Source organism: Hippocampus zosterae, chromosome 2 (assembly GCF_025434085.1).
Source record: "Hippocampus zosterae strain Florida chromosome 2, ASM2543408v3, whole genome shotgun sequence".
In the NCBI taxonomy this organism is placed as follows: domain Eukaryota; kingdom Metazoa; phylum Chordata; class Actinopteri; order Syngnathiformes; family Syngnathidae; genus Hippocampus; species Hippocampus zosterae.
Genome location: NC_067452.1, coordinates 40,379,376 through 40,404,621, shown reverse-complemented (window position 1 = coordinate 40,404,621; position 25,246 = coordinate 40,379,376). Strand labels below are relative to the sequence as shown.

Genomic DNA, 25,246 nt, shown 5'->3' with positions numbered 1-25,246 from the left:
CTAATAATAGTTTGTTTCTCATGAAACTATCCAACAATCATGGCAGATTTTCAGATATGGCCGCTGTTTGGGGATGTTGAACTCAACCCTGGCGAGAAGCGGTTAGTCAGATTGTAAAAAAAAAACCTCTTTCAAAAGTGAGGCTTGAGGCTGTCGCCACTCCCGATTGACTCAATCCAAACCTCAAAGGCAGTTAGGCGCATATTTTAAGTTTGCTTTGCCTATGCTAATGTGGCGGGTGACGGCTTGGCTTTGCTAATGCATATTTAGTCAAACTTGACTAACCTCCTGGGTCGGGCGGGTAGAGGACAGTCGTTAGAAATCTGTTTAGTTCGTCTTTTACAAATGGTAGAAAAGAGAAATGTGCCATTTCTGGGGTGCCCGTTGACAAGAACTGACGAAGGCCTACTTCCGTTTCCGTCCACGCTCTTTGCGTCGGCCATGTTTACATTCAATATGTTTGGATGATACTTCTGCCAAGAGCAGCAGAACCCCCCCCCCCTAAAAACAAAAGTGTCCAAAACTCCTTATATTCTATTTGATGAAGTCCTTTTTTAAAAAATGAAGTATGACAGAGTGCGTTTATTGTAAAAAGTATGTTTTTTTAAAATGGTCGTTTTGTTTTGAGGAGGCGGGAACAGAGACGTCAATGTGTGACGTCACGCGATCCTTCTGTCGGCCGCCTGCTATTCCACCAGCGGCCTGTTGGCGGTCTCAAGCTGTACTTAGCAGTTCTGCTCGCACGCCACACAAACTCGAAAACGCCGACGATCAACAGCGGCGGTTCTTTTTTTTTTTACCATAAGACCGACTTGTAATCATCGTAAATGAGAGTCGTAAGGTTTAAATACGGCCATGAATCCTATTCGGGTGTCTTGTTGTCTCGATCACGTGACTCGACGCAGCTCCAGCACCCCACTCCACCTCCACCCCCCCCCTGCCCCGTTACCAAAGCACCCTCCCGACCATCCCTCCCTCCCCTCTCCGCCGGCCCCTGCGGTTGACTTGCGGGCTCGCGGACGTCTTGGAACAGAAGGTGAGAGGATGCAGAGGGGGACGCGGCCGCCGCGTGTAGAGAGGCACGAGCAAGATCCCGGGCAGAAGCAGAAGCAGAGCACTCCACCACACCCTGTCTCTCCCCCCTCCAACTCCCCCTTTCCGAAAGTACAAAGTTATGGCCGGAGGAGAAGAAGAGCCCCCAAAGGCGCGCCTTGCAGGTTTGGGCAACCTTTCTCTCAAACTTGCTATTCGCACGGCTATCGTCGCGTTTGTTTTGCGGAAAAAAAAATTCAATTATTGCTAAAAAAGCGTTCCCCCGCGACCCCTAAATTCCGCCCTTCCCTCCCTCCCCCCCCTCCCTCCTCTCACCCCACATTGACTGTCCTCACAGGTGGCCTGCAGATGACCATGACACGCGCTGTTTAAGTGTCACTCTGCGTCCGCTGTGAGGGAGAAGAGGAGCGCTGCGAGAAGGGTGGTGGGGGGCACCGCAGCGCACCGACGCCACCGCCATGCGACCCGGCTGCGCTCCGGAGAAAACAACTGGCAGCTACGACACGAGGTAAGAGACCCCCCACCACCCTCACTCTCGCCCCTCGTGCGATAATAACGCGCTCCAACTCGCCGACCGCAAGTCTGCAGGGACGTGATAAGAAAATGATTTCGTCACTGAAATCACTCGTATCTCAGATCAACTTTCACGCTTGAAATTCATGTCAAATGGAGTTTATCTAATCCTAATGCGAAAAAAAACACATTTTAATTATGGTCAGGTGATGTCATATTTAATGTAATTTATTTTTTGCTTTAACATGCAGTAGATTTGTCCTATTTTTCTACATTCATTGGGTCAATTTTTGTGCATATTTTACAAGATAATGCGCCAAATTGAGCTATTAATATTTGATGATGTTTTAAAATGGGTCATTTTGACCCATTAACATTTTTCTGTGTAACATACAGCGGGTCAAACTGACCCCTTCATATGTTTTGGTGCAGCAAGTCAAATTTATTTGTGAATCTATTTTTGTGTTCACCATGCGAGATGTTAAACTAACGAATCAAGTTGTTTTGGTGTGAAACATGCAGCAAGTCAAGTTGACCTGTTCATGTTTTTTTTGGGGGGGGGGGGTTAAACATGCAATTGGTCAAATCGACCAATTAAAGTTTTTTTTTATTTTTTAAACGTGCAGCGAGTTAAAATTTTTGGATGGATCAAAATCACCTATTGACATTTTGGGGTGTTCGAAATTCAGCGGCTCAGTTTGACCAGTGAAAAATGTCGTTTGTGTTAAATTTGCGTTGGGACAAATTCACTGGTTGACATTTAATGGTGTTAAAAAAATGCAGCGGGTCAATTTGCCACGTCAACCTTTCTGTGTGATGACCCATTGCCTCATTCACTGACAGTTGTTTGAAAAAAAACTGCATTTCTTATATTGCCAGCAATTTTAGGGCAGTGTGACTAATTATTAGACTCACTGAATCACTGAAGCCATTTTCGATTGGAGCAAAGCCGCCTATCCCGCACCACCGTTTGACTGGATTTGGACTGATCTTGCAGATTTGTTGTTGCGATCCAAAATGAAGCAACATGCCCTGATGCTAGGACACAGTTTGCCTTTGCCAAGGCCTTACTATACTATGTTGTTTTTTTTCGGGCTAAAAACGCCTTCCTATGCATGGTCGTTTCTTTCGGCTAAAAGTAAACACACAAATATATATATATATATATATATATATATATATATATATATATATATATGTATGTATACCCCACCCCATCCCATCAAGGTTTGGGTGGGGTGAGGACCGACGTTTGACAGTTTGCCCTCGGGTGCCAACGAGTAGATAACGGTGGCCCTGCATACAATCCAAAGCGTTACAACGCCGCCATCTACTGGCAACTGTTGGTCATCACAGTTACGAAGCAGCTTGAATTTCACAGACTCTTTTCGACAGCTACCTGTTGAAAAACATACCTCACAACATCATCATTTGTCACGTTACAGGGTGGTGTCGGAACCCAAAAACCAGGCAAGCAGGGTGAACTCAAAGAGTTGTATTAAAAAACGGAAAATAAATCCAGAACAAAAAAAAAGTCATGAGAACAAAAAGATTCCAAAGTAACAAACCCAAAAAATGGCAAAAAAGTAACAGGAACAAAAATGATGACAGTTGCAAGCAAACACGCTGAGTGGTTGTGCCCGGGAGTCCTTTTGAACAATTACATAACGACCAACAGGTGCGCAGCTGCAGGGGGAGCCCTACAGTGCCACCTGTTGGTCCCAAACCGAATCATGACATCATTTTTGCCAATAAATATTGACAAATATAAACGTCAGCGGCAGTGATCAAATTCATCAAAAATGAGTACTCTATCGTATTATAAAAAAATATATATACAAGGTGAACGTATGAACTGTTTTTCTTTTTGCTGATTTGTATTATTATTTTTTTTAACCACACTGTTAAAAAAAAAAATAGCAGAGGCAACTGCATCCAACCATTTATTTAACTAAGTGAACACGTACGACATGAGTCAGAAAAAGACCCGTGAACATAAGAAGAGCTGATCTGCTGTACGCAGGTAAAAAAATAACAAACTAGCCACCGGAGAAAAAAAACAAAAAATAAAAATAAACGGGTAACAACTATTCCACAAGAGAGCAGACTCTAACCTCTAACAAGGATAAACAATATTCCGGCGACAAGCTCGTCTCCCTCCAGCGCTTCTCAACCGAACTAATTGTGATGACAAGCAGGTGCGCGCCCGAGAGGCCGCCGCCCCTCCGTCTGTCCCACTAACTGAAAAAAACCAAACAAACTGCATACCTGACAGACGATAAACACACACTTTTAATCGTCTTCTTCATCTTTTTGTGAAAACAGCTTAGAAATGATTTTAGCACACACACAAAACGACAACCATTTGGAGTGTTGTTTTTGGAACGTGGGAGGAAAGATTTGAGATGTAGCGCCCCCCTCTGTTTCCCGAATGACTCTACGTATCGAACAGCGTTGTTGTTGTTTTTTGTGTGTGTGTGTGTGTGTACCATTGTTGTATTTGATCTGTTTAACTTGCTGAATGGTCTCGTTGCAGGTGTGAAGTTTGACGCGCTCCCGCTGAGAATGTCGCGCAGGGACGATGACCTGTGACCTTCGTTCCGAAGCAAACCAGCAAAACAGGTGACTCAAAATATTTGTCTTTTTTTTTTCTTCTGTTTGGTTAGTTGATTGTGTCTTTTTGCCTACTCAGTGTACTCAAACAGTTTGGTTGTCCCGCGGGGGGGGGGGGGGGGGGGGGGGGGGGAGGAGTTTGACACATCCCCCCCCCCCTCGTGAAGAAAGGATGTAAAAAGTTGCAACGGTTCATGACAGGACTGTCAGGAGTGAGTCAGGCGGGGTTTACAGGGGCCTCGTGGGGGGGGGGAGGGGTGTAGCGCCGAAACCCACGTCAACAATTGCGAGTGCTAATCGAGGACCGTCCGCGAAGTCGAGCTCCCACTTGTCAAACAAAAAAAAACGTTTGCCTCCTTCAAAGAAAACACAACTGCGGTTTATTTGAAAGTGCGGTCGCGCCGTTGTGTGCCGATGTTCTCGTTTCATCCCGTCGTCGTAACCGCGGCGGAGGAGGATGTTAGCGCTCTCGGTGGCAATTTGTGGAACTACAACGGTGTGGTAGTGTTGGCGTAGAGGAGCGCTGTGGTGCTCCGATTGTGCTAGCGTTATCGTGTACTCGTGGCGTAGCCTTGTCGAGTGATGTCGTTCTGGGATGTCATTGTGCGGTATTTACTGGATTGTAGTAGCATAGTAATTATAGATTAATTACTACGCTATAATAGTCTTGTCGGCGAACGGGTTTCTTAGTGTCGTTCTGCCGTCGTCGTCGCCTTGTAGGAGTGCAGTGATTGATTGATTGGTGTCGTGTCAAAACGTCGTCAAGTGTCATCGCGCCCCCCCCTTGAGAGTGGAGCCTCCCTGCTCGTGTGTCATAAATTAAGCGCAGAATGTGAACAGTGGACTGGTTTTCCACCCAGGCGACGCGCACGCCGCCCCCATGTTGGAATTGGAACACTCCCCCAAAGTGGCACGATTTGGAATTCAGTCACTTCCAAAATCCGTTTAGCAGGTTCTCACTTGATGTATAGCTTCAGCTGCTCAGCGGGGGTCTCCGTTGTCTTAGTTTACGCTTCAGAATGCGGGAGACGGGTCTGGACTGCAGGCAGGCCGGTCGAGTAGAACCGCACTCTTTTCACAATCAAGCCGTGTCAATGACATGCCGCCATCATTAGCAGACCTTTACCATCAAACGACAACGTCGAGGAGTGATCGTCTCATGACACCAAAACATTTCTACCACCTCCCGTCTGGCACCCTCAATGAAAATTCCGGTGGGAGATGCAAGCGTGGAAACAGAACGGGTGAGGAGCGGAGGCCTAGGAAGCGGACCCGTGGCTTTTTTTTGTCGCTTCTCGAAACTGAACAGGAAGTTGGCCATTTTGGGTTTTAGGAGCGGCCATTTTGGCTGACAAATCTCATCAAAAATGGATCTGGAAAGTTTGAGCCCCCTGATATCAGTTTCGCGGATATGAGAAACATGACATTGGGTGGGCGTGGCTATCCTAACACAGTGCCGCAAAAAGTCTTGAAAACCTTGAACAGGAAGTCATCTGTTCAAGGGCTTTGCCAAGGAATTCAGAACCCATTCGGAAGCATGTATCTGAGACAGATCAGGTGACGCTACGTTGCTAACTGTTTTTGCTCTCGCCCGTCTAATGTGGGCGGAGGATGTAGTGACAGCCGTCGTTTCGGTTTGTAGTCATAAACCGAAACGCTGAGCATCTGGTTTTTCTCGAGCGCGGTTTTTGATTGGTTGCCGTCCTTCCCGGCTCACGACGGCCCATTCAAATGGCGGCGGTGTTGTTTGCTTTGCTCGAAATCTGCTGACAGCTGCAATAACAAAACCAATAGATTAGTTTGTGTATGCTAGCACATGACAGGGTCTCTGCGGTCACGCAAAAAGACACGTCGGGTTAAAGATCAACTTATATAATAGCAAATCGGGAGGGTCTTAACCTCCAGGGTGTCAAAAAAACTTGACTGTGTCTGTCCACCGCCAAATGTAAAGTCTTTCTCACGGTTTCACCACTCAATAAACGGGAGGGAACTGAGGACGCTAATGGTCTAAGCTAGCTGGGAATTCTATCCCATTCTTGGTTGATGTTCGGCTTCAGCTGTTCAACAGTCCAAGGTTTCCGTTGCCGTTTTGTTATTTTTTGGATAATGCGCCACACATATTTTCAATGGGAGACAGGTCAGGACTGCAGGCAGGCCAGTTGTTGTAACACGTGCAAAATGTCATTTGGCTTAGAGAAAACGAAAACCCAACCGGCTGTTTGACGACAGGCTCCGAAACGCACTTTGTGTCCAAAAAGGTGTGCTTGGTTTGAGCTGTGCAAAAAAAAAAAAACGGGGTCGCCGCTTCACGGCAACCACATGAGAACCGTTACACAAACAGCTGACCATCTTTCGTTCAGGAGGCGGTGTGGCCCCCTTAAAACGGCAAGCGCAGGTTAAAGTTTCAGCTCGGCCAGACGCCCGACTGACGTCAAGGTGAAGAAATGGTCCCGTCCCCTTTTGGAGGCTCATGAAATGATACGCTGCGCCGCACCGACGAGACCCTGTAACGTGAGCCGCCGTTTGGGATGAGCTAGGTCCAAACCCCCGACGCGGAGTTTTTTAATAGCGCACACCCCAACCAACCGGAATTCATTGCGCTGCTTTTGTAATCGATTACTCCTGAAGCTGCTACAGTAGAAGAGAACTTTGTTTTTTTTTCTACGTGTTCAACAAGGACTTGAGTGAATGACAACGTCCGGTCAAAAGTAGGGACACCGGTACCGTACTCGGACTGGAAGCAAATGCTCCGATACCTCCTCAGCGATACTTTACCAGCCTGACGTTCAACTTCCAGGCGAGAAAGTAAAATGCTTTGTATTATCGGCTTCTCTGGTCGGATCTTGTCGCAACGTACCCGGAGGGAGGGAACGAATCCGTACGTTGTAACGGTAGTTCATTGTAACCATTGCCAACAAAATGGCCGCCAATTACGAGGTATCATACGGTATAAAAACATGAATATGTAGTACAATGTACCGTATTTTCCGCACTAAAAGGCGCATTGGATTTAGGAGGCGCACCTTCGGCGAATGGCCTATTTTGTCATTTTTTTTCATATATTGGACGCACCGCATTATAAGACGCAATCAACAATGCATCCACTAGATGGAGCTGCGCTGAAGGAAACGCAAACAGAACGTTGAGATGTCAGTAAAACGTATTGACTAAAGCGGCGACGCAGTTCGCTTAACCGACGACGTGAACTGTCGACGGAGGGGACTCCCGCGGCCTCCATTTTGTTTACAAGCGAGGTCGCGGCGGCAGTTTGCTTCCCACGGTTTCGTTGCCACGGGAGACTTTCAGAAAAGGAAGGCGTTCGTTGGAAGCAAAATCGGGAAATGGAAACTGTTGCATAAAATGATGACTATGATGTCAATTTTGAAATTGTGAAACCGCCCATGCCACGAGGCGTCTTTTTTTTGGGGGGGGGGCGGGGGGGGGGCAAAGACAATCGTGTTCGAGAGGAACATTTCTGAAAACCGTCTGTGGTTCCACCGTTTTTGGACCGGTTCCCGCAGAAACATGCAGCAGCTGGCCTTGAAGGGTCACAGAGGGGGGGGGGGGGGGGGTGGTATCTCCAAACAATCAAACTGTCCAAGTCGTGACAGTGGGAATGGCCTTCGCTGGGGACTTTGCAACAGTTCCGAGAACCGTCTGCGTTCCCGCCGCATTTCCCCAACGTCCCGCAAAAATCGGCCGCCGATTCCCGTCAGACGGACTATTCAGAACGTTCTAAAAAGTTCGTCATTTGATGTGGACCATGACGAGGCGTCCTTTTGAGGACCCCCGGTGACGTCGTCCGGTTGTACCTAATGAAGTGGCCGGCGAAGCACATGCTTCGCGGAAGCATGTGCTCAAAAGAACCCCCCCCCCCCCCCCCCAAAAAAAAAAAACTATGGGCGCGTCGTACGTCCTCGTGGAAGCATGCCCGAACACGAGGCGCTTAAACCCTCGCCGGCGCACGGCGAACGCCAACCCCCTGTCGCTCGAACCCGCAGACCCTCGGCACATTCCCAAACACGCACTGAGGCGTGCTCGTGCGGACAACTTATGAAAAGCACATGGGAGGCAAATATTTCCCCGGCGGTACACTGGTCCGATTCATTCCTCATTTTAATCCGCTCTGCGCGCTCTGCCTAAAGGCGTCGCGCTTTCTCATACAAGTCACTTATTGATTCGGGCCGCTTACTCCAAACGAGATACCGTGTGCAAAGTTCCAACACAATGCATTGCGTGACTTTGCGCACGAAGATCAATTACATTCCGAGTCATTCGTTCCAGAGTCCGGCATAAAAGCATGACATCGTGCACATGTGACAGATTGTTTGGAAATGGGTGTGTGTGAGAGCATTAAAATGCGGAAAAATAGAACAAAAAAATTATAAAAGGAAATTCAGAAACGATCAAAAATGCGTGAGTAATCGCGATTAATTTTAGTGAATTTGAGTTAATTATGACAGTTGCAGTTTTAATTAGATTAAATATTTTAATCGTTTGACAGCTCTAATATATATAGATATGTGTGTGTGTGTGTGTGTGTGTGTGTATATCTATTTTGCACAGAGGAAAACCGATTCATGATTCCATGTTGATGAGAGCGTTAAAATGGGGAAAAATAGAACAAAAAAAATATAAAAGGAAATTCAGAAACGATCAAAAATGTGTAAGTAATCGCGATTAATTTTAGTGAATTTGAGTTAATTGTGACAGTTGCATTTTTAATTAGATTAAATATTTTAATCGTTTGACAGCTCTAATATATAAATGTATATATATGTGTGTGTGTGTATCTATTTTGCACAGAGGAAAACTGATTCATGATTCCATGTTGATGAGAGCCTTAAAATGGGGAAAAAAATAGAACAAAAAAATTATAAAAGGAAATTCAGAAACGATCAAAAATGCATGAGTAATCGCGATTAATTTTTGTGAATTTGAGTTAATTATGGCAGTTGCATTTTTAATTAGATTAAATATTTTAATCGTTTGACAGCTCTAATATATATAGATATGTGTGTGTGTGTGTGTGTGTGTGTATATCTATTTTGCACAGAGGAAAACCGATTCATGATTCCATGTTGATGACAGCATTAAAATTGGGAAAAATAGAACAAAAAAATGTATAAGGAAATTCAGAAATGATCAAAAATGCGTGAGTAATCGCGATTAATTTGAGTGAATTTGAGTTAATTGTGACAGTTGCATTTTTAATTAGATTAAATATTTTAATCGTTTGACAGCTCTAATATAAATAAATATATATATATATATATATGTGTGTGTGTGTGTATCTATTTTGCACAGAGGAAAACTGATTCATGATTCCATGTTGATGAGAGCATTAAAATGGGGAAAAATAGAACAAAAAAAAAATATAAAAGGAAATTCAGAAACGATCAAAAATGCGGGAGTAATCGCGATTAATTTGAGTGAATTTGAGTTAATTATGACAGTTGCATTTTTAATTAGATTAAATATTTTAATCGTTTGACAGCTCGAACAGCCTCTCAGTGCAGAGGTGCAGAGTTCATTCCAGACCTCGGCCTTCGTGTGTGGAGTTTGCATGTTCTCCCTGTGCCTGCGTGGCTTTTCTCCGGGTATTCCGGTTTCCTCCCGCATTCCAAAAACAAGCATGGCAGGCTGATTGGAGAATCGAAATTGTTCCTTGGTGTGAGTGTGAGCGCGGATGGTTGTTGGTCGATGCGTGCCCTGCGACTGGCTGGCGACCAGTTCAGGGTGTCCAATTCCTCGCACGCAAATTTCTGACCGACGCCGCCTCCGCTCACAAATGTGCAAGAGCGGCATTTGCAAATCCAGCTATCGAGCAGAAATGTGAATTCCATCTCAGCTTCTAAATCCCGTCAGCTGCCCGAGGGCTCTTTTTCCTCCGCCATTCATCTGCCCAGTTGCTGGCAGACGAGCGACGGCTATTCCACCGCGGTTTCAGCGAAAGCTCCTGTCGCCCAATCTTACCGGTTAGCGGGGGTCGTCGCGAGTGTGCCCGCGAATGCACCAGCAATGATTGACACCTTGTCAGTTGTTTTTCCTCGGGCGTTGCTCACAACTCATTTTTGCCATTCCAACAGTTTTTTTTTGGTTTGTTTTTTTTTTACGGCAAAAATTTGCAAACTGGCCTTTGAAGTGATTGCACCGACTTGACTTTATCGTCTGCATTATTTATCTCGGCAGCGCGGGAGAGTGGAGCCGAGGAGCAGGAATTTCTTGTTGAAACGGCGTTTCGTATTACAGTACGCAGGGATACTCGTGTTACACGCCCCAATGTAAAAGATGCGATCCCAAGGTCATCGGGAAGCTTTTTGGATCGCACCGCACGGCGCTCGCTCTGCATTCCGGCACCGTCGTCTTAACAAAAAAGACGTGGAAAAATCCTGCACTGAGGGTGGTGGCAGAGCGCCACGTCCGTTGAGTAAAAGCCACATCATTGATGCCGCCCCCGCCGCCCGCCCCTTCTTTTTTTAAATTTTATATTAAACGTCATTGTTGCGCAATGTGGCTAAAAGGGACAGGGCGGGGCTGATGAAAGGCAGATGTGGAGAGCAAGCGAAACAGGCCTACGGGGTAATGGGCGGGACTGCGCAAAATGCAAAACAAGGCAAAAAAATAAAAATAAAAAAGGCAACAGACAGGAATAGGCCACGCGGGGGGCCGTCAGACTTTTATTGGCGCAGACGATGCCGCGCCGCCAGATGGTCCGTTGCGCGGGCCTGCTCCGCCGGTCATGTTTGCGCTCGGGCCCGCTTTACTCGCCTTTGCCTTCGGAGCCCGACTACCCGGCGACGCCTTGGCGGGAGCATCATCTGCTGCCGGGCTGCAGGTGATTTGTAACTTGAAAAAGTTGCACGGAGCGAGCGTCAACGACATCCGTGACATTCATCCGCACCTGTTTCTGTTCCCCCCCCCTCCCCCCCGACGGCAGGGCAGCCATGAAGCTCTTCAGGAAGGACGACGTCTCCACCAAGAAGGACCAGGACCACAGGATCCAGTACGAGGAGCCGCCGGATGGCGGATGGGGCTGGCTGGTGGTGCTGCATTGCTTCCTGGTAATGTGGAGACCGACTCCGGGGTTGGCGGTTTTCATATCCGAAGACTCAAAACGCGATTGAAGGAGATGGAAAGGCGGAAGGCGGCAGCTTTCTCTCATTTTTTTTTTTGGTTTGGTTTGGCAGGTTAACGTCCTGGTGATGGGAACATTGAAGACCTTTGGGATTTTCTTCTTGGCCTTCCAAGACGAGTTCGGCGGCTCGGCGGAAAGCATCAGTTGGATCGGGTCCATCATGTCCAGTTTACGTCTGTCCGGAGGTGAGAAAACGCGCCGTCCCGCCTTGGGCCGCGCCCCCCCTCCCTCGGATGCCGAGCGTCCAATGGCTTCAACTCCAAATTCTTCGTTCTTCTCCGACTGCATTTCCAAGAACGAGCAATCAATTTTGGCAGATGCAAATGGCCGACACTGCAAGACCATTCATTCATTCATTCATCTTCCGTACCGCTTGATCCTCACTAGGGTTGCGGGGGGTGCTGGAGCCCATCCCAGCCGTCTCCGGGCAGTAGGCGGGGGACTCCCCGAATCGGTTGCCAGCCAATCGCAGGGCACACACAGACAAACGACCATTCGCGCTCACTATCACACCTGGGGACAATTTAGAGCGTCCAATCAGCCTGCCATGCGTGTTTTTTGGAATGTGGGAGGAAACCGGAGCACCCGGAGAAAACCCACGCAGGCCCGGGAAGAAAATGCAAACTCCACACAGGGAGGCCGCAGCTGGAATCGAACCCGGTACCTCTGCACTGTGAAGCCCACGTGCTAACCACTGGACTACTGCAAGACCAATCAGGCTAAAAACAAAAACAACCCCCGTCCCCCCCCCCCCCAAAAAAAAAAATCTCTTTCCAAATTGCTCAAATTTGGTGTCGGCGGCTGTGTGTTCACGCTTGGCCGTCTTTGCTGTCACCCGTCAGCGCCCATCGCTTCGGTGGCCTGCGCCAAGCTAGGCACCAGGGTGACGTCCATGGCGGGGGCCGTGCTGGTCAGCGGGGGCTTCCTCATCAGTGTTTTCGCCGACAGCGTGCTGTTCCTCTACATCACCATGGGAGCCATCGTAGGTGAGCCTCCGGGACCCCGCTTCCAAAAATATGCATCCGATCCGTTTATTGTCGATTATTATTCGGGGAGAGCCGGCGGCGACCGGTCGCCGGTGGGGGGTTTTGCCACAAAGCGGCGCTGGAAAAGCTTTCCTGCGTTCAGGAATGGGTTTCGCGCTTCTGTACCAATCCTTCTCGGTGGTGACGGCGCTTTACTTCCGCAAGAGGTTGGCAACGGCGTATGCCATCGGACGCTCGGGGATGGGTTTGACCTTTGCCCTGGCTCCGTTCACTCAGCTGCTTCTGGACCGTTACGCTTGGCAAGGTAGGCGGAACCAACGCGTGGCCGCGTCCGAATGGAGACGCGTCTCGATATATCCACTGTCTGTAAAATGGAATGTGTCGTGCCCCCCCCCCATACCCCCCCCCCCCTCCTCCGGCAGGCGCCTTGCTGATCCTGGGCGGCCTGATGCTCAACCTGGTGGCCACCAGTATGCTCCTGCGTCCCCTGCAAGTGAAACCCGCCGCCCCGTCCAAATGCGCCCCCCCCGGCCGGAAGAGCCCGACCGTGTCCCTCAAGAGTTCCTCGGAGAAGGACACCGCCAAAAGCCACCCGAACGGCTCCTCGCATTTGTCCAACGGCGTCCGGCTTGCGGCGCCTCCCGACGGCGCCCTGGTTCCCGCGGCGCCGTCGGACAAGCCCCAAGACTGCGGATCGGTTCTCAATGGCCACGAGAGCCTCCGCCAAAACCCGAGTCCGCGTAAGCCCGCCGCCGACGGCTCCCCGGAACTCAACGGCACCTCCAACGGGTCCGCCCCCGTTGGAGTCCTCTCCGTCCACGGCGAAGAGAGCCCCCCGAAAGCCAAAGTACTGGATTTTTCCTTACTCAAGGACCCGTTCTTTTGCATCTACACGTGGTCTTTGGTCTTCAGCCAGCTGGCCTACTTCATCCCCTACTTCCACCTGTCCGCCCGAGCCCGAACCCTGGGCATCGACCCCATGGACGCCTCCTTTATCATCTCTGTGGCGGGTAAGGCCCGCCGCGCTGAACACGGCGTCTCGGTATCGGTATCGGTATCGGTATCGGTAAGTTGCTCACGGCTCGCGGGTCTGTCTCTCTGGGGTCCCGGCCCCCCCGCATGGGCCCAGGCCTGGTCGTCGGGGACCAACGCTCTACGGTACTGAACTTCATCAAACCATACAGTAACTGCGTGATATAATGCAATGGGAGGAATCGCTTTTGAATGATCAGACCCGAAGCCCCCCCTCAATACCCCCCCCCCCCCCGCTATCCTTGGATTCAATCATGACACACTCAAAAGGAAAAGTGCTTTCAAATTTTCCAACTGCCACGAGATCAGCGCCGTTCCCGTTTGGCGTTAGCGTTAGCGCTAGCGCACTTTGATTGACGCGACGTTTACGAGCTGGAAGGAAGTAGCGTCGGGGGGGGCGGGGGGGGGCTCCATCAAGTCCTCCGTCAACTTGGTGGCGGCCATGAATTATTCGTGAGCTGCTCAGACGCCGCCGTATTATGCAATGAATGCGCTTACATAAAAGCTGAACTTTGGTCCAGTGGCCAGGGCGGCTGGGTTCACGCTCACGCTATATTGTGGAAAAGAACATGTGCTTGGGTGGAGCGGTTGCGCGCGGGTGTTCTTCAAGCGCGCCTCCTCGACGTGCTTGTTCGTTATAGAAGGAGAATCTCGGAGTCAATCGTTGGATACATCCGTTTATTCTCTGGAGCGCTTTTCCTCGTTGCGATTCCGGGTGAGCTGGAGTCTTAATAAAGTCCAGAAAGGCCCGGACAGGAGCTAACGAATAGCAATTGGCTAATCAGTTTCAGCACAAACGCTCAGGGGAAAATATCACAATAATCTCAGGGATATATTCTGGATCCTCTGCGAAGAGCGCCGAACGTCTCTGTGGCTTCCTGAGGAGCTGAGAGCGGCTCCGTGTAGATCCGTATGTCCGTATTATACTGCCCCCAAGTGGCCAAGTGGCACACACGTCAGAAGGAGCAGCACAATGTCCTTTGAATTGACAAGAAATGTGCACAAAAACGCTTCCATTCCTAACGTTGTATGCGGCCAAAATTTTTGAAGGCTACTTATCGGATTAAAAACACATTCCACACGTTTTTGTTTTTTAACGGTCGCCGGCCAATCGCAGGGCACACTCACACCGCGGGACAATTCGGAGTGTTCCCGCCGCGCGTGCTTTCGGAACTTGGGAGGAAACCGGAGCACCCGCAGAAAAGCCACGCAGGCAAACTCCACGCGGGAAGGCCGGAGCCGGAATCGGACCCCGCGCCTCTGCACCGCGAGGCCGACGTCCTAACCGCTCGACCGTCGTGCCTCCCAGTTAATGATTTCATTGAAAAGAATATCAGTAAATAAAACGAAAACACCCGTACATTCGTTTGATGAATTACAAACAAATAGTATTCAAAATGAGAATTTTATGATTCGAATACGGCTTGACACGTTTTGTATTTGGACTTTTCGGTCTGTTTAAAAAAAAAAAAAAGATAAAGAAAAAAAATCACCTGAGGGGGGTGGAGTCCCTTCCCGTTTTGCACTTTCGTGCACTTTCTGCGCCGCGCGCTTTGACGCGGAATCAGAAAGCTGCAGGCAGGAAATCGATGGGGTGAACGGATGATGCGCAGCAGCCGCTAATCATTACCGCTGCCGTTGCAACGGCAGCCTCCGGGTCCAACCGCAACGGCTTCCGTCCAACTTCCATGTACAAAACAATTCCTCCAAAGATCAATCAGATGCGGAATCATTCGTGACGACACTTGGCCCTTATTAAGCATCGTACAAGTGGACCATACGGAACCAAAAGCAAACTGGTCGGTTTGCAGCGGTTCTTTCGCTTTTGCCTTGAACCGTTGGCTTGAAGACTTGCTTCTTTTGAAATGTTGTTTTCAGCACACACACACACACACACACACACACTGTAGTATCTGTGCGTGTATGTGTGCCTCTAAAGGTGGAGGTGGGCAAACTACGGCCCGCGGGCCAAATCCGGCCCGCTGGTCTTTTTAATGCGGCCCGCCGAAGGTTGGTACACGATTAAGGTTCCATGTCAACGACTGCATTCGTTTCATTTGGACTTGTAATGATTTCAAGTCAACACCAGGTGGCGCAGTTACTTGAAGTTGCAGAGCATAGCGAGGAAGCGCGAGACGATACGGAAGCCCGCAGTAGCGCCAAGTCAAGCGAATCCCGTTCGATACGACGGAATAATGTACTCTTAAAGTCTGAGAAACGTGCCAAAAAATGCCAAATACTGCTTTTTAAATCAAGAAATCCAATTCATATGATGTGGAATTGAGTTCACCCTTTTGATCCGGCCCTCCACATCATATTTATGCAAAAAAAATAATTGCCCACCGCTAGGGGGCGAGTGACATGAATAGCTGCGACTGTAGGTCAGCTTGGTCGTTTTTCACGCGGTTATTTCAGCGTTAGCGTCTTCCACGTGCGCCTGGCGAGTGTTTTGTATTTGCGTGTTCGAATCTTTGCCTCGTTCAAAAATGTTTTCCGATAAATGAGTGGATGTGCCCACATTTTCAGCGCTGAAGCTGAAGCTTCATGAAGCTTCATGAAGCACTCGCGATCGTTTTTGACTCCTCTCGATGGGAAAGACCAAATAATACAAAAGAACACACGAGACACAGACAACCGTGCACTCTGAACCACTTTCCTGCATACACTTTGCTGTCTGAAGCAGTTGGAGATGAAAGAGGAGTGACTCAAAGTGTCCTTTTCACTCTTGGCACTCTCGCTTTAAAGATGCCGCGGAATTTGAACACAACACGAGCTAAACCATTGAGAGGAGTCAAAAGTGCTTCACGAAGCTTTGTTTTCCCATCACTAGTTGATTGATTGATTTAATGATTTGTCATTGGACATTGACTGGACAGTACAGAAAAAACATGACCCCCCCCGGCCCCCACCTCCACCCCCCACATTGATTGAGTTTCTGAGAGGAAAAGGCCAAACACAAGTAAGGGGGGGGGAAGAAAAAAAGCCTACAGAGCAACTGAAATTCAAGCCAATCATGCGAAATTGGATGGACGCACATGATGAATTCTCACGGCGCAGTGGTTGGGGGGGGTCGCCGGAGTGCGCGACTCCCCCGAGACCACCCGACTCGGCCGATTGCGGCCCGTTCGTCACGTTCGGCGCTCATGTGCGCTCGTAATGAGAGTGACGGAGTGGCACCCGTGCCACAAAAGCGCCGTCCCGCCATCCCGCTGGGCCCCCCTTTGTCCCCCCCCCCCCCCCCCCCCCCCCCGGCGCTTGTCATAGAGGCCCATTGACTCAATGGAAGGAAAGTCCGGTTCGCCCCGTTCCTCGGGCCCTTTTGAGGGAGCCGCTGGTCGCCGAGCAACGGCCGGCTGAGGAAAGTTGCCGGTAACGAGCGGGGCTCCCTTCGCTCTGTGCGAGGCCGAGCGGCAGGCGCTTTGCCGAAGAGCACTCAGGCGGCAGCGCGCACAAAAGAGGCTGGCCGGCGGAGCCGAGGCGCCGGCCAACTTCCTCGGCCAAGCTGGGAAAAACCAACAGCGGCCGCTTATTCTCTCCGGCTTTCGTCTCGTGACTCCCACTGGGGAGTGGGGGGGGGGGGGCAGGAAGGAAACCTTTTGATGTCTCACCTTCATACGGTGCCCTCATCTTTTATGCCTCGCCTCGATACGACCCGAGACGCACAATCACTCTTTTTTTTTATCATTATTATTTTTTTTAAACATTTGACTCAAGAGGGCGGCCCGGTAGTCCAGTGGTTAGCACGTGGGCTTCACAGTGCAGAGGTACCGGGTTCGATTCCAGCTCCGGCCTCCCTGTGTGGAGTTTGCATGTTCTCCCTGGGCCTGCGTGGGTTTTCTCCGGGTGCTCCGGTTTCCTCCCACATTCCAAAAAACATGCATGGCAGGCTGATTGAACACTCTAAATTGTCCCTAGGTGTGAGTGTGAATGGTTGTTCGTTTCTGTGTGCCCTGCGATTGGCTAGCAACCGATTCAGGGTGTCCCCCGCCTACTGCCCGGAGACAGCTGGGATAGGCTCCAGCACCCCCCGCGACCCTAGTGAGGATCAAGCGGTTAGGAAGATGAATGAATGAATGAATGAATTTGACTCAAGAGTAACAAAAGGGGTCTAAAGACTAAGCCCTGAGGGACCCCATATTTCATGGTCATTCAGCCAGACACTAAACTGCCAATGGTCAGAAAGTAAGACCTGAACTTTTTTGAGGACTGTTCCCCCGCAGTAGATTATGAAGACGTGTCTCTAAATCTGCCCGGAGATCCAGGAAGATTACGAGCAATTTAAAGCGCCGCTCCAATACGCTTCTTCGCAGTTGGAAGGGGAAGAGCCGTGGGCCTGCGCCATCCCGCCGCGGCCAAAACACACAAACAAACGTGCGGGTGCAAGCGGGAGACGGGCCGCGACAGCATCTTGGGTCGGGACACGGCGACGCGGAAAGGCGTAAACACGACGCAGCTGCCTCGCCGATCCTCGCTGACCTCGCCGCAGACATTCGTTATGTCACCGCGACCTTTGACATTCCCGCTGATTTCTTCCGGCCGGCCCATCTGCCGTTTGCGCAAATGCGCCAAACTTTGCCCGGCCGCCGTCTCCGTTTTTTTTTTTGTCGTCGCGTCTCTCCGATGCGGCTGCCCCGCGCGTGCGCGTTAGATGGACCCCCCCCCCCCCTTCGACTGAGGAGGGGTCTATTAGGGCAGTCAAGTCACTTCCTGCTTTGTACATCAACTTCAATCACAGACATCCTGCCGTCATCTGAGTTCGGCGAGTCCACTTGATCATATCTGCTGATTTGAATGATCGTACCGTATTTTCCGCACCTAAAAGGCGCCTTCCATTTTCTTAAAATTGTTTACGATGATACTAGTGCAGCGTGTTATACCGGAGACAAATTCTTTGAGTGTTCTACATACTTGGCCAATAAAGATGATTCTCATTCTGATTCTGAAAAGCTCACGGCGTGCCTTAAAATCCCATGCGCCTTGTATATGGTCATTACGGTAATATTTCGACCCCCAAAATAGCTCCTTGCTCGAGACACGCTGACAACGCAGAGTTCAAACTTTTCGCAGTTGAACGCGGAAATCGAGCAAGCGGCTGCTTTATGAAATTTTTATGTTTTACTGACATCTGAGCGTTCTGTTGGTGTTTCCTTGAGCGTAGCTCCATCTAGTGGATGCATTGTAGATTACGTCTTCTAAAGCCATAATGGCCATTCATTGAAGGTGCGCCTCATAATCCGATGCGCCTTTTAGTGCGGAAAATACGGTACATGATATTTATAGCGCACTTTTCGAGACACTCAATGACACAGTAAGCAGAGAGCGATCGAGGCCTCCGCCTTTCCGTGTTTTCTAAGGCTGAGCATTTGAAAAGCAGGTAATGGGAATCTGTAGTCGCATTAGTGTTGATGACACGAAACGTTGCTTTCAACGAACCTGAACACATTTTCCCGGAGTTGCTTCAACACGGCGAGCGGATGGTGACGTAACTTTTTTGCGGAGTGCGACCTTGCTTTGTGTCTGGCGCAGGCATCACGGAGACCATCGCCCAGCTGGCCTCGGGCTGGGTGACCGACCGCAACCTGGTCCACAAGTATCACTACCACAAGGCTTACCTGATCCTCTGCGGCCTGGTCAACCTGCTCTCCCCGCTGGCCACCTCCTACATCCTGCTCATGGTCTACGCCGTCTTCTTTGCCATCTTCTGCGGCGGCTACATGGCTCTGCTGCTACCCGTTCTGGTCAGACGGCAACTTTTGTTATCGCGCGTCGCCGCGTGTTGTTAAAAAAAAAAAGTCCATCCAAAGGGGGAAATGTCGTGGTTCAAGCTAGGCTACAGCAGGCACATTTGCGGAATTTATACTCATGTCCTCTCCGCCCACGTTGGGTGGCGCTAGCAAAACAATTTAGCGTAGCTAGCTGCTAACTCTGCTTATGATTGGGGCTCGGTCATAGTTTGGCCAATGATCGGCTCTGGCATTCACTCCAATGGCTCTTTCGAGCTAAAAAGAGTGGCAAGTGAATTTGTGAACATTTAGCGACTGTGTGAATTGAAGTTTTTTTATTCACTTTTCTTTTCCGCTGTCCCTTCCCGGCAGGTGGATCTGGTGGGGGCAGAGAAACTCAACAACTCCATGGGCTTCTCCATGTTCTTTGTGGGCCTGGGCTGCCTCACGGGTCCTCCTCTGGCAGGTGAGTCACCCAACGGACCCCCCCCCACATTCCCACATGCCCCATACCCTCCCCCCCCTCAAAAATGTGTGTGTGTGTACACCCAAGGCTCAAAATACAGTACCTTCTTTGAGAGCAATTTTGCGCATCAAAGACTTCATTTGATGAGCAAATTAGTTGGATTACCCCCCCCCCCCCCAGGTCATCCGAAAGTCCTGACACAAGGTTTTTATTAAATGGAACTCAACTGCGCTGTATTTCTCGAGCACGTTAACATGAATAAAACAATCCATGACTAACAAAGACAGTAGAAAAGCTCAAAAACAATCCCAACTCGAAATGCAATCTCATGCTGAGTCAAAAGCCAAAGAAGAAAAACGAGTTTGAAGACGAGGTTTAAAGATGGGCGGCCAGCGGGCTTGCCCGAAGAGAGGGACCGGCAACGGACGCACGCGCGCAGTATTTCCAGCCACCTGGAAATATGCAAGGTTCCCCCGCGATGTCAAGCCCAGACGCCAGCTGGAGTATTTTTGGGTTGAAATGTCATGAATGACCCCTTGGCCTGGGGGGTCAGTTCGTAAATAGCTTGCGTCCCTGCAAAACAAGCCAACAGTTTGACAGACAACAAACCTGAAGCAGATTCTTGTTGCCACGCCCGCCGTTAACTAAGAGTAGACCTCGGCAAACTTTGGGCACAACGACCGCATTTGAACAGGACGGTTTATTCTGACATGAGTAAACACAAATGAAAATTTGTATGCCAACGGCTTGCATGTCAAACATTTTCTCTTTAATACTCAAACAATCATCCGTTGTCATTGTTGCTCGACTTGAAAACAAATGTCATTTGAAGTTCTGAACCAATTATTTTCTCGAATAATGAGACCCTTAAAATCCATTTGAATGTCGAAATAAATGCAGCAAATAGTAGCAATGGACAAGCGAAGCTTCATGAAGCACTCGTGATCATTTTTTTGACTCCTCTAGATGGCACTCTTGGTAGAAAGATGCAGTGGAATTTCAACAAATTTCCATTGTACTAAACCAAGATCATAAAGTCAAAAGAGTCAAAAAGTGCTTCATGAAGCTTCGTTTTCCCATCACTGGCAAGCGAAGCTTCATGAAGCACTCGTGATCATTTTTTGACTCCTCTAGATGGCAATCTTGGTAGAAAGATGCAGTGGAATTTCAACACATTTCCATTGTACTAAACCAAGATCATAAAGTCAAAAGAGTCAAAAAGTGCTTCATGAAGCTTCGTTTTCCCATCACTGGCAAATTAGAGGATCCTCCAAATAATGCAAGGTGGGCCGAATTGAAAGAAGGTGGCGGGCCGCCCCGTATTGATGGCAATGCAGGTAAAACCTTGGCTGGCCCTTTTGACCTGACGGATTGCCGACGGTGCTGTCGGAATCATTTTCTGCCGGCCTCGCGCTTGCAGTTGGCGAGCGGGTGACGGCCCATTGATTGCGCTCCGTGAATTCTGCCGAGCGACAAGGCCAAAGCTCGTTCGCAATCTTGGGCCAAAATCCATCAGGGAGAAGCAATTCAAAACAATGAGCGCACTTCACGTCCACTCTGCTTGAAATCAATTTATTTTTTGGGAGGGGGGGGGGTCGCTGGTATAGTGCTGATTTTTGTTGTCTTTCATTCAAAATTTCGACTGGGTTGAATATGATCATCTCCCCTCATAAAAATGTCACTGCTGACACTAGGATGTGATTTTTTTTGGGGGGGGGGGGTGTTTTAGGCTTCCTGTACGACTACACGCAGACTTACGACTGCTCCTTCTACCTGGCCGGACTCTGCTACCTGCTCTCCTCCCTGTCGCTCTTCATGGAGCCGCTGGCCCAACGCTGGAGAGCCCGGCACAGCAAAGCGTCCCAGGCCACGACGGCGCCGAGCGGCTGCAGGATCAACGGCTGCTTCACCCCAGACCGCAACGGCGACGTATAAGAGCCAAGCGGCAAGTCGGGGGACCTTCTCGGGTAGCCCTTCTCGCCTTGGGACATCACCCAAGGCTTCACGGGACTGGCAGACAAAAACGTCCAAAAGCCAAAATGATAGCGTATAGAAAAAGTACATTATACGATATGTCTACAATCCATTGTTTGCATAAGAGGCACATTTTGAATGGTGGCAACTTTGCGTAACGCCGACTCTCGCCATGTTGAAAATAAGCTATGCAAAAGTTTGCTTTTCACCAGAAGCACACGCCGTCTAAAAAAAAAAAAAAGTTAAAAAGTGGTTCCGCTCGCACTGAAGCACCTCCGGGCCAAATTGGGACGAGTTACATGACTTGTACTTCCATCCGCCGACGTGCACGTGTCTCGTTGCGCGCAGGTCGAGGCCAAGCAGGCGGCGCAATATGGGGCTCGTGGGACGCTTGTACTGGAGTGTTCAAAACAACTCGTTTTATCCTTTGCAATTTCGCCGCGCGGTTTTTTTTTACATAAAAAAAAAATTTCAACCTGATTTTTGCCAAATTGACCCGTTTTAAAGAATCTCGAGCAGTTTTTTTACATCATTTTTTTTCAAGAAGAACACATTTATTTCCATAAAAGTTTTTTGTTTTAACTTTAAAATGGGTCAATTTGACCCTTTTAAAAATGGATCTATCCATTCATTTTCCTTGACTTCATCTGGGGTCAGGTTGCGGGGGCAGCAACCTCAACAGAGAAGCACAGGCCTCCCATTTTATTTCATATTTAAGAATTTATATTTTATTGTGACTTTTTTTATGACATATTTTCAAACTTTAACCTCTTTTAAAAGGTGTTTTTGTTGATTTTGTTCAGCTGAAATTAGGATCCAGAAAGCCTTCGATATCATTTCCCATAAAATTAGGTGGCTTACAGCTAAGCATGAACAACACTCGTCAAGTCGGAGTTCGAATCTGGACTGCGGCTGGGTCGGATTCCGCATTCCATAAACATGCATGTTGGGTGCTCTGAAAATTGTCCGAATGTGTCGCTGCCCTTAATCGGAGTCTAAATGCTTTTCTCTACTGACACTGTTATTGGCTGGTGACCAGTTCAGGGTGTACCCGGGACTGGTCACCCACCAGAAGTCAGCTGGCCTCCTGCTCACCCAAATGAGGAGAATCGCAAAAGAGGATGGATGTGCGTGTATAGACGGTCGTTCTTCGTTTTGCCTTACTTTTCTGTCACTTTTTTCCTCCTTTGAGCACCCGGATCTGCAGAAGCTTTTTTTTTTTTTTTTTTAAGGAGCAGCTGATAAAGAGCACAAAAACACTGATCTTATGTTGCCACACATTGGCTGGGAGGCGAGCGCTGACTAATGTAGCTGCTTTTCTTTCTTTTTTTTTAAATTCAAATGTGATCGCCAGCAAGTGGAACAAATTGTACCGATGCCTTCTTCTGCGATTTTTGACAACAGAACTGATCTTTATTTTACAAAACGCCATTTTGCAGCATCAGCACGACTCCTCCGGCTACCTCGCGCGCGCACGCGCATATACACACACACGCACGCGCATACACCTATTCAATCGGTAAATTTGAGCAGGCTCAGCTTTATTTCCGCGATGAATTCCTTCAATTTACGTGAGGTGTCATGGAACGGCAACCCATGGGATTCTTATGCAAGTCTTCCGGACATTTTTTTTTCTACTTTCTTTTCCACCACCGTTTGCCTTAGCGGGTACACTGCGGCACTACTTCCTGTGATGTCAGCCAAAGACGTGGGAAACTTCCTTTCAGGCTTGGTTTTCGAATTGCTCCATACTCTCGGTTTTGTTACACTGCCCCCAAGTGGCAGACGAGGGCTACTACTCCAAGAATGCCAGCTCAATGAGGTCTTGTTCTTCCCCCTCAAGTCACTTGCACAATACTCCACTGAGCCCCGGGGCCTTTTTGTGTTGCTGTTGCAATCACCGCAGCGGTCACAATGTACAAAAGCCCCCTCTGCCCCCCCCCCTTCTCTCTTTCTCACGGGTTGCGTTCAAGGGCCAAGCCACATTTCTTGTAAAGCATTTTAAGATGCTTTCGATTGGGGTCTTATTACTACCTGTCGCCTATTATGTCAAGAGCGTTTTGCTTGGCAGTTGAGTTCAACTGCGTTTTATTCTGGCTAACTGATCGACAATGTAGAAAACGTCGCGTGCTTTTAATCAATCAAAAACATTCGGTTGTTTCTGTTGGTTCATTTTTAAATACACATACGCCAGCTGAAATAAAACTGACATGTAACCATTGTGTGATTTATTCAGATTCGGACATGAATGAATCGGGACGATGTTGGATTGAACTCACATTTTATTGAAATGATTTCAGATACAGTACATGTTTGTACACAACTTCCGGGTGGCGGAAAAGGAATTGACCACCACCTAAACCGCAAAACTGGATGCGTTTGGTGTTGCGACGCCACATATGGGTCAATGTTTTTCTTTTTCTTATTGTTGCCCCTTTATGTTTCCTTCCAATGATCTCAAGTCTGGGGATAAAATCTCCATCATCGGGGTTATAATTGATATTTTTTCCCCACAGATATGTATGAAACGTTTGTTTCGGTTGTCTTTTAGTCATTATTGTCTTGTATTTGGCCAAACAATAGCTAACCTATCGGATAACATCGGCATTTCTCGGAGCCATTCATCCGAGTAACAAAAAAAAGTAAATTAAGGAGCTAATCCCTCAATGATGATTTTACTAGGTCTGAATTTCTACCACGTCTACTTTTGAATCCACATACCCGTTTCAATTACGATCGCCGTTTCGTTTGTGGTCCTCTTTGCAACATCATCTTTTCGATTGGCACATCACACAGTCACACTTGGCGGTAGATAAGGAAGCAAAATCAATCGCCACTCGTGCTATTTACCGTTTCCCAAATCGTTCCGCCTTGATCGATTTCCGAGTTTGTTTACTGTGCTGCCATCATTTTTGGCCACCCGGAAGTACGTGAGAAGTGATTTTGTATACACAAGAGAGAGAAAAAAACCTACCTTGAATTTTTGTCCTTTGAGTAATACCAAAATCGGTTACTTACGACAGACAAGCAATGGTGGTGCGTTCAGCGGCCTGTGGACGAAGCAGTCTTCTCGCTCGCGGGAGCCTTTCAGAGGAAACGCACACAAACAGCATGGATGTTATCGTGTTGCAAGTCTTTTTAAAAAATCTTTGTCAAGTAGGCTGAAAGTGTACCCTGCTCACCTTTGATGTATAGACGCGGTAGGAAATGGATCACACTTTTGATACAGCTCTTGTAAGCTAATTTAGATGATCGAATGCTACTCCCCAAAGGATAACCGATGACGATAGCAAGATTGGCGTGACAAAATACTGATGATATGTTATGACTTATGTGATAAGACTTCATAACTGTCCTTAAGTAGAGTTGTCAGGCATCTGTACTTGACTTCGGTAATGACTTTTCTGATTACTTTTACTGTTGATAGCTGTGCTTTCTTACTCCGGACGCAAGAAGACTGTGGCGAAAGTGTCGTCTTGTACAAGTCTAAAAACAAAACAATTAACTCAACAAAGGAGCCACCCCCCACCCCACGCATAGTGACAAGCACACACACGACCATTCTATAAAATGATTTCCAACCTCCTAAATTGGTCAATGACTACAAATAATGTCTTATTGTTCATCTATCACCGCCAGTCACGTGTGACGGCAGGCAGATCTGATTGCTCGTCCACAAGATGGCGGAAAGTCGAAGTCACCCACCTGTTGCCTTCATGCCCGACAACAAAACAGGCCCACATTTCAT

General features: G+C 48.5%; 2 protein-coding genes across 2 annotated transcripts in view; both read left to right on the top strand.

Moving 5' to 3' along the window:
• LOC127593551 (coagulation factor X) overlaps window positions 1–17,739 on the top strand; it is a 53,046-nt gene extending 35,307 nt beyond the window's left edge. The window contains exon 11 of the mRNA XM_052055083.1: window positions 17,726–17,739. The gene's annotated coding sequence lies outside the window, so the exon portion shown is untranslated. The remainder of the gene's footprint in view (window positions 1–17,725) is intronic.
• On the top strand, window positions 963–23,714 carry slc16a4 (solute carrier family 16 member 4). The gene is made up of 11 exons (XM_052055005.1): window positions 963–1,217; window positions 1,391–1,561; window positions 4,103–4,188; window positions 11,120–11,243; window positions 11,370–11,502; window positions 12,160–12,303; window positions 12,446–12,607; window positions 12,726–13,313; window positions 18,862–19,073; window positions 19,431–19,524; window positions 21,254–23,714. Exons 3-11 carry the CDS (start codon window positions 4,148–4,150, stop codon window positions 21,457–21,459), a joined length of 1,704 nt encoding a protein of 567 aa, XP_051910965.1. The 5' UTR covers window positions 963–1,217; window positions 1,391–1,561; window positions 4,103–4,147; the 3' UTR covers window positions 21,460–23,714.
• The last annotated feature ends 1,532 nt before the right edge of the window (window positions 23,715–25,246 follow it).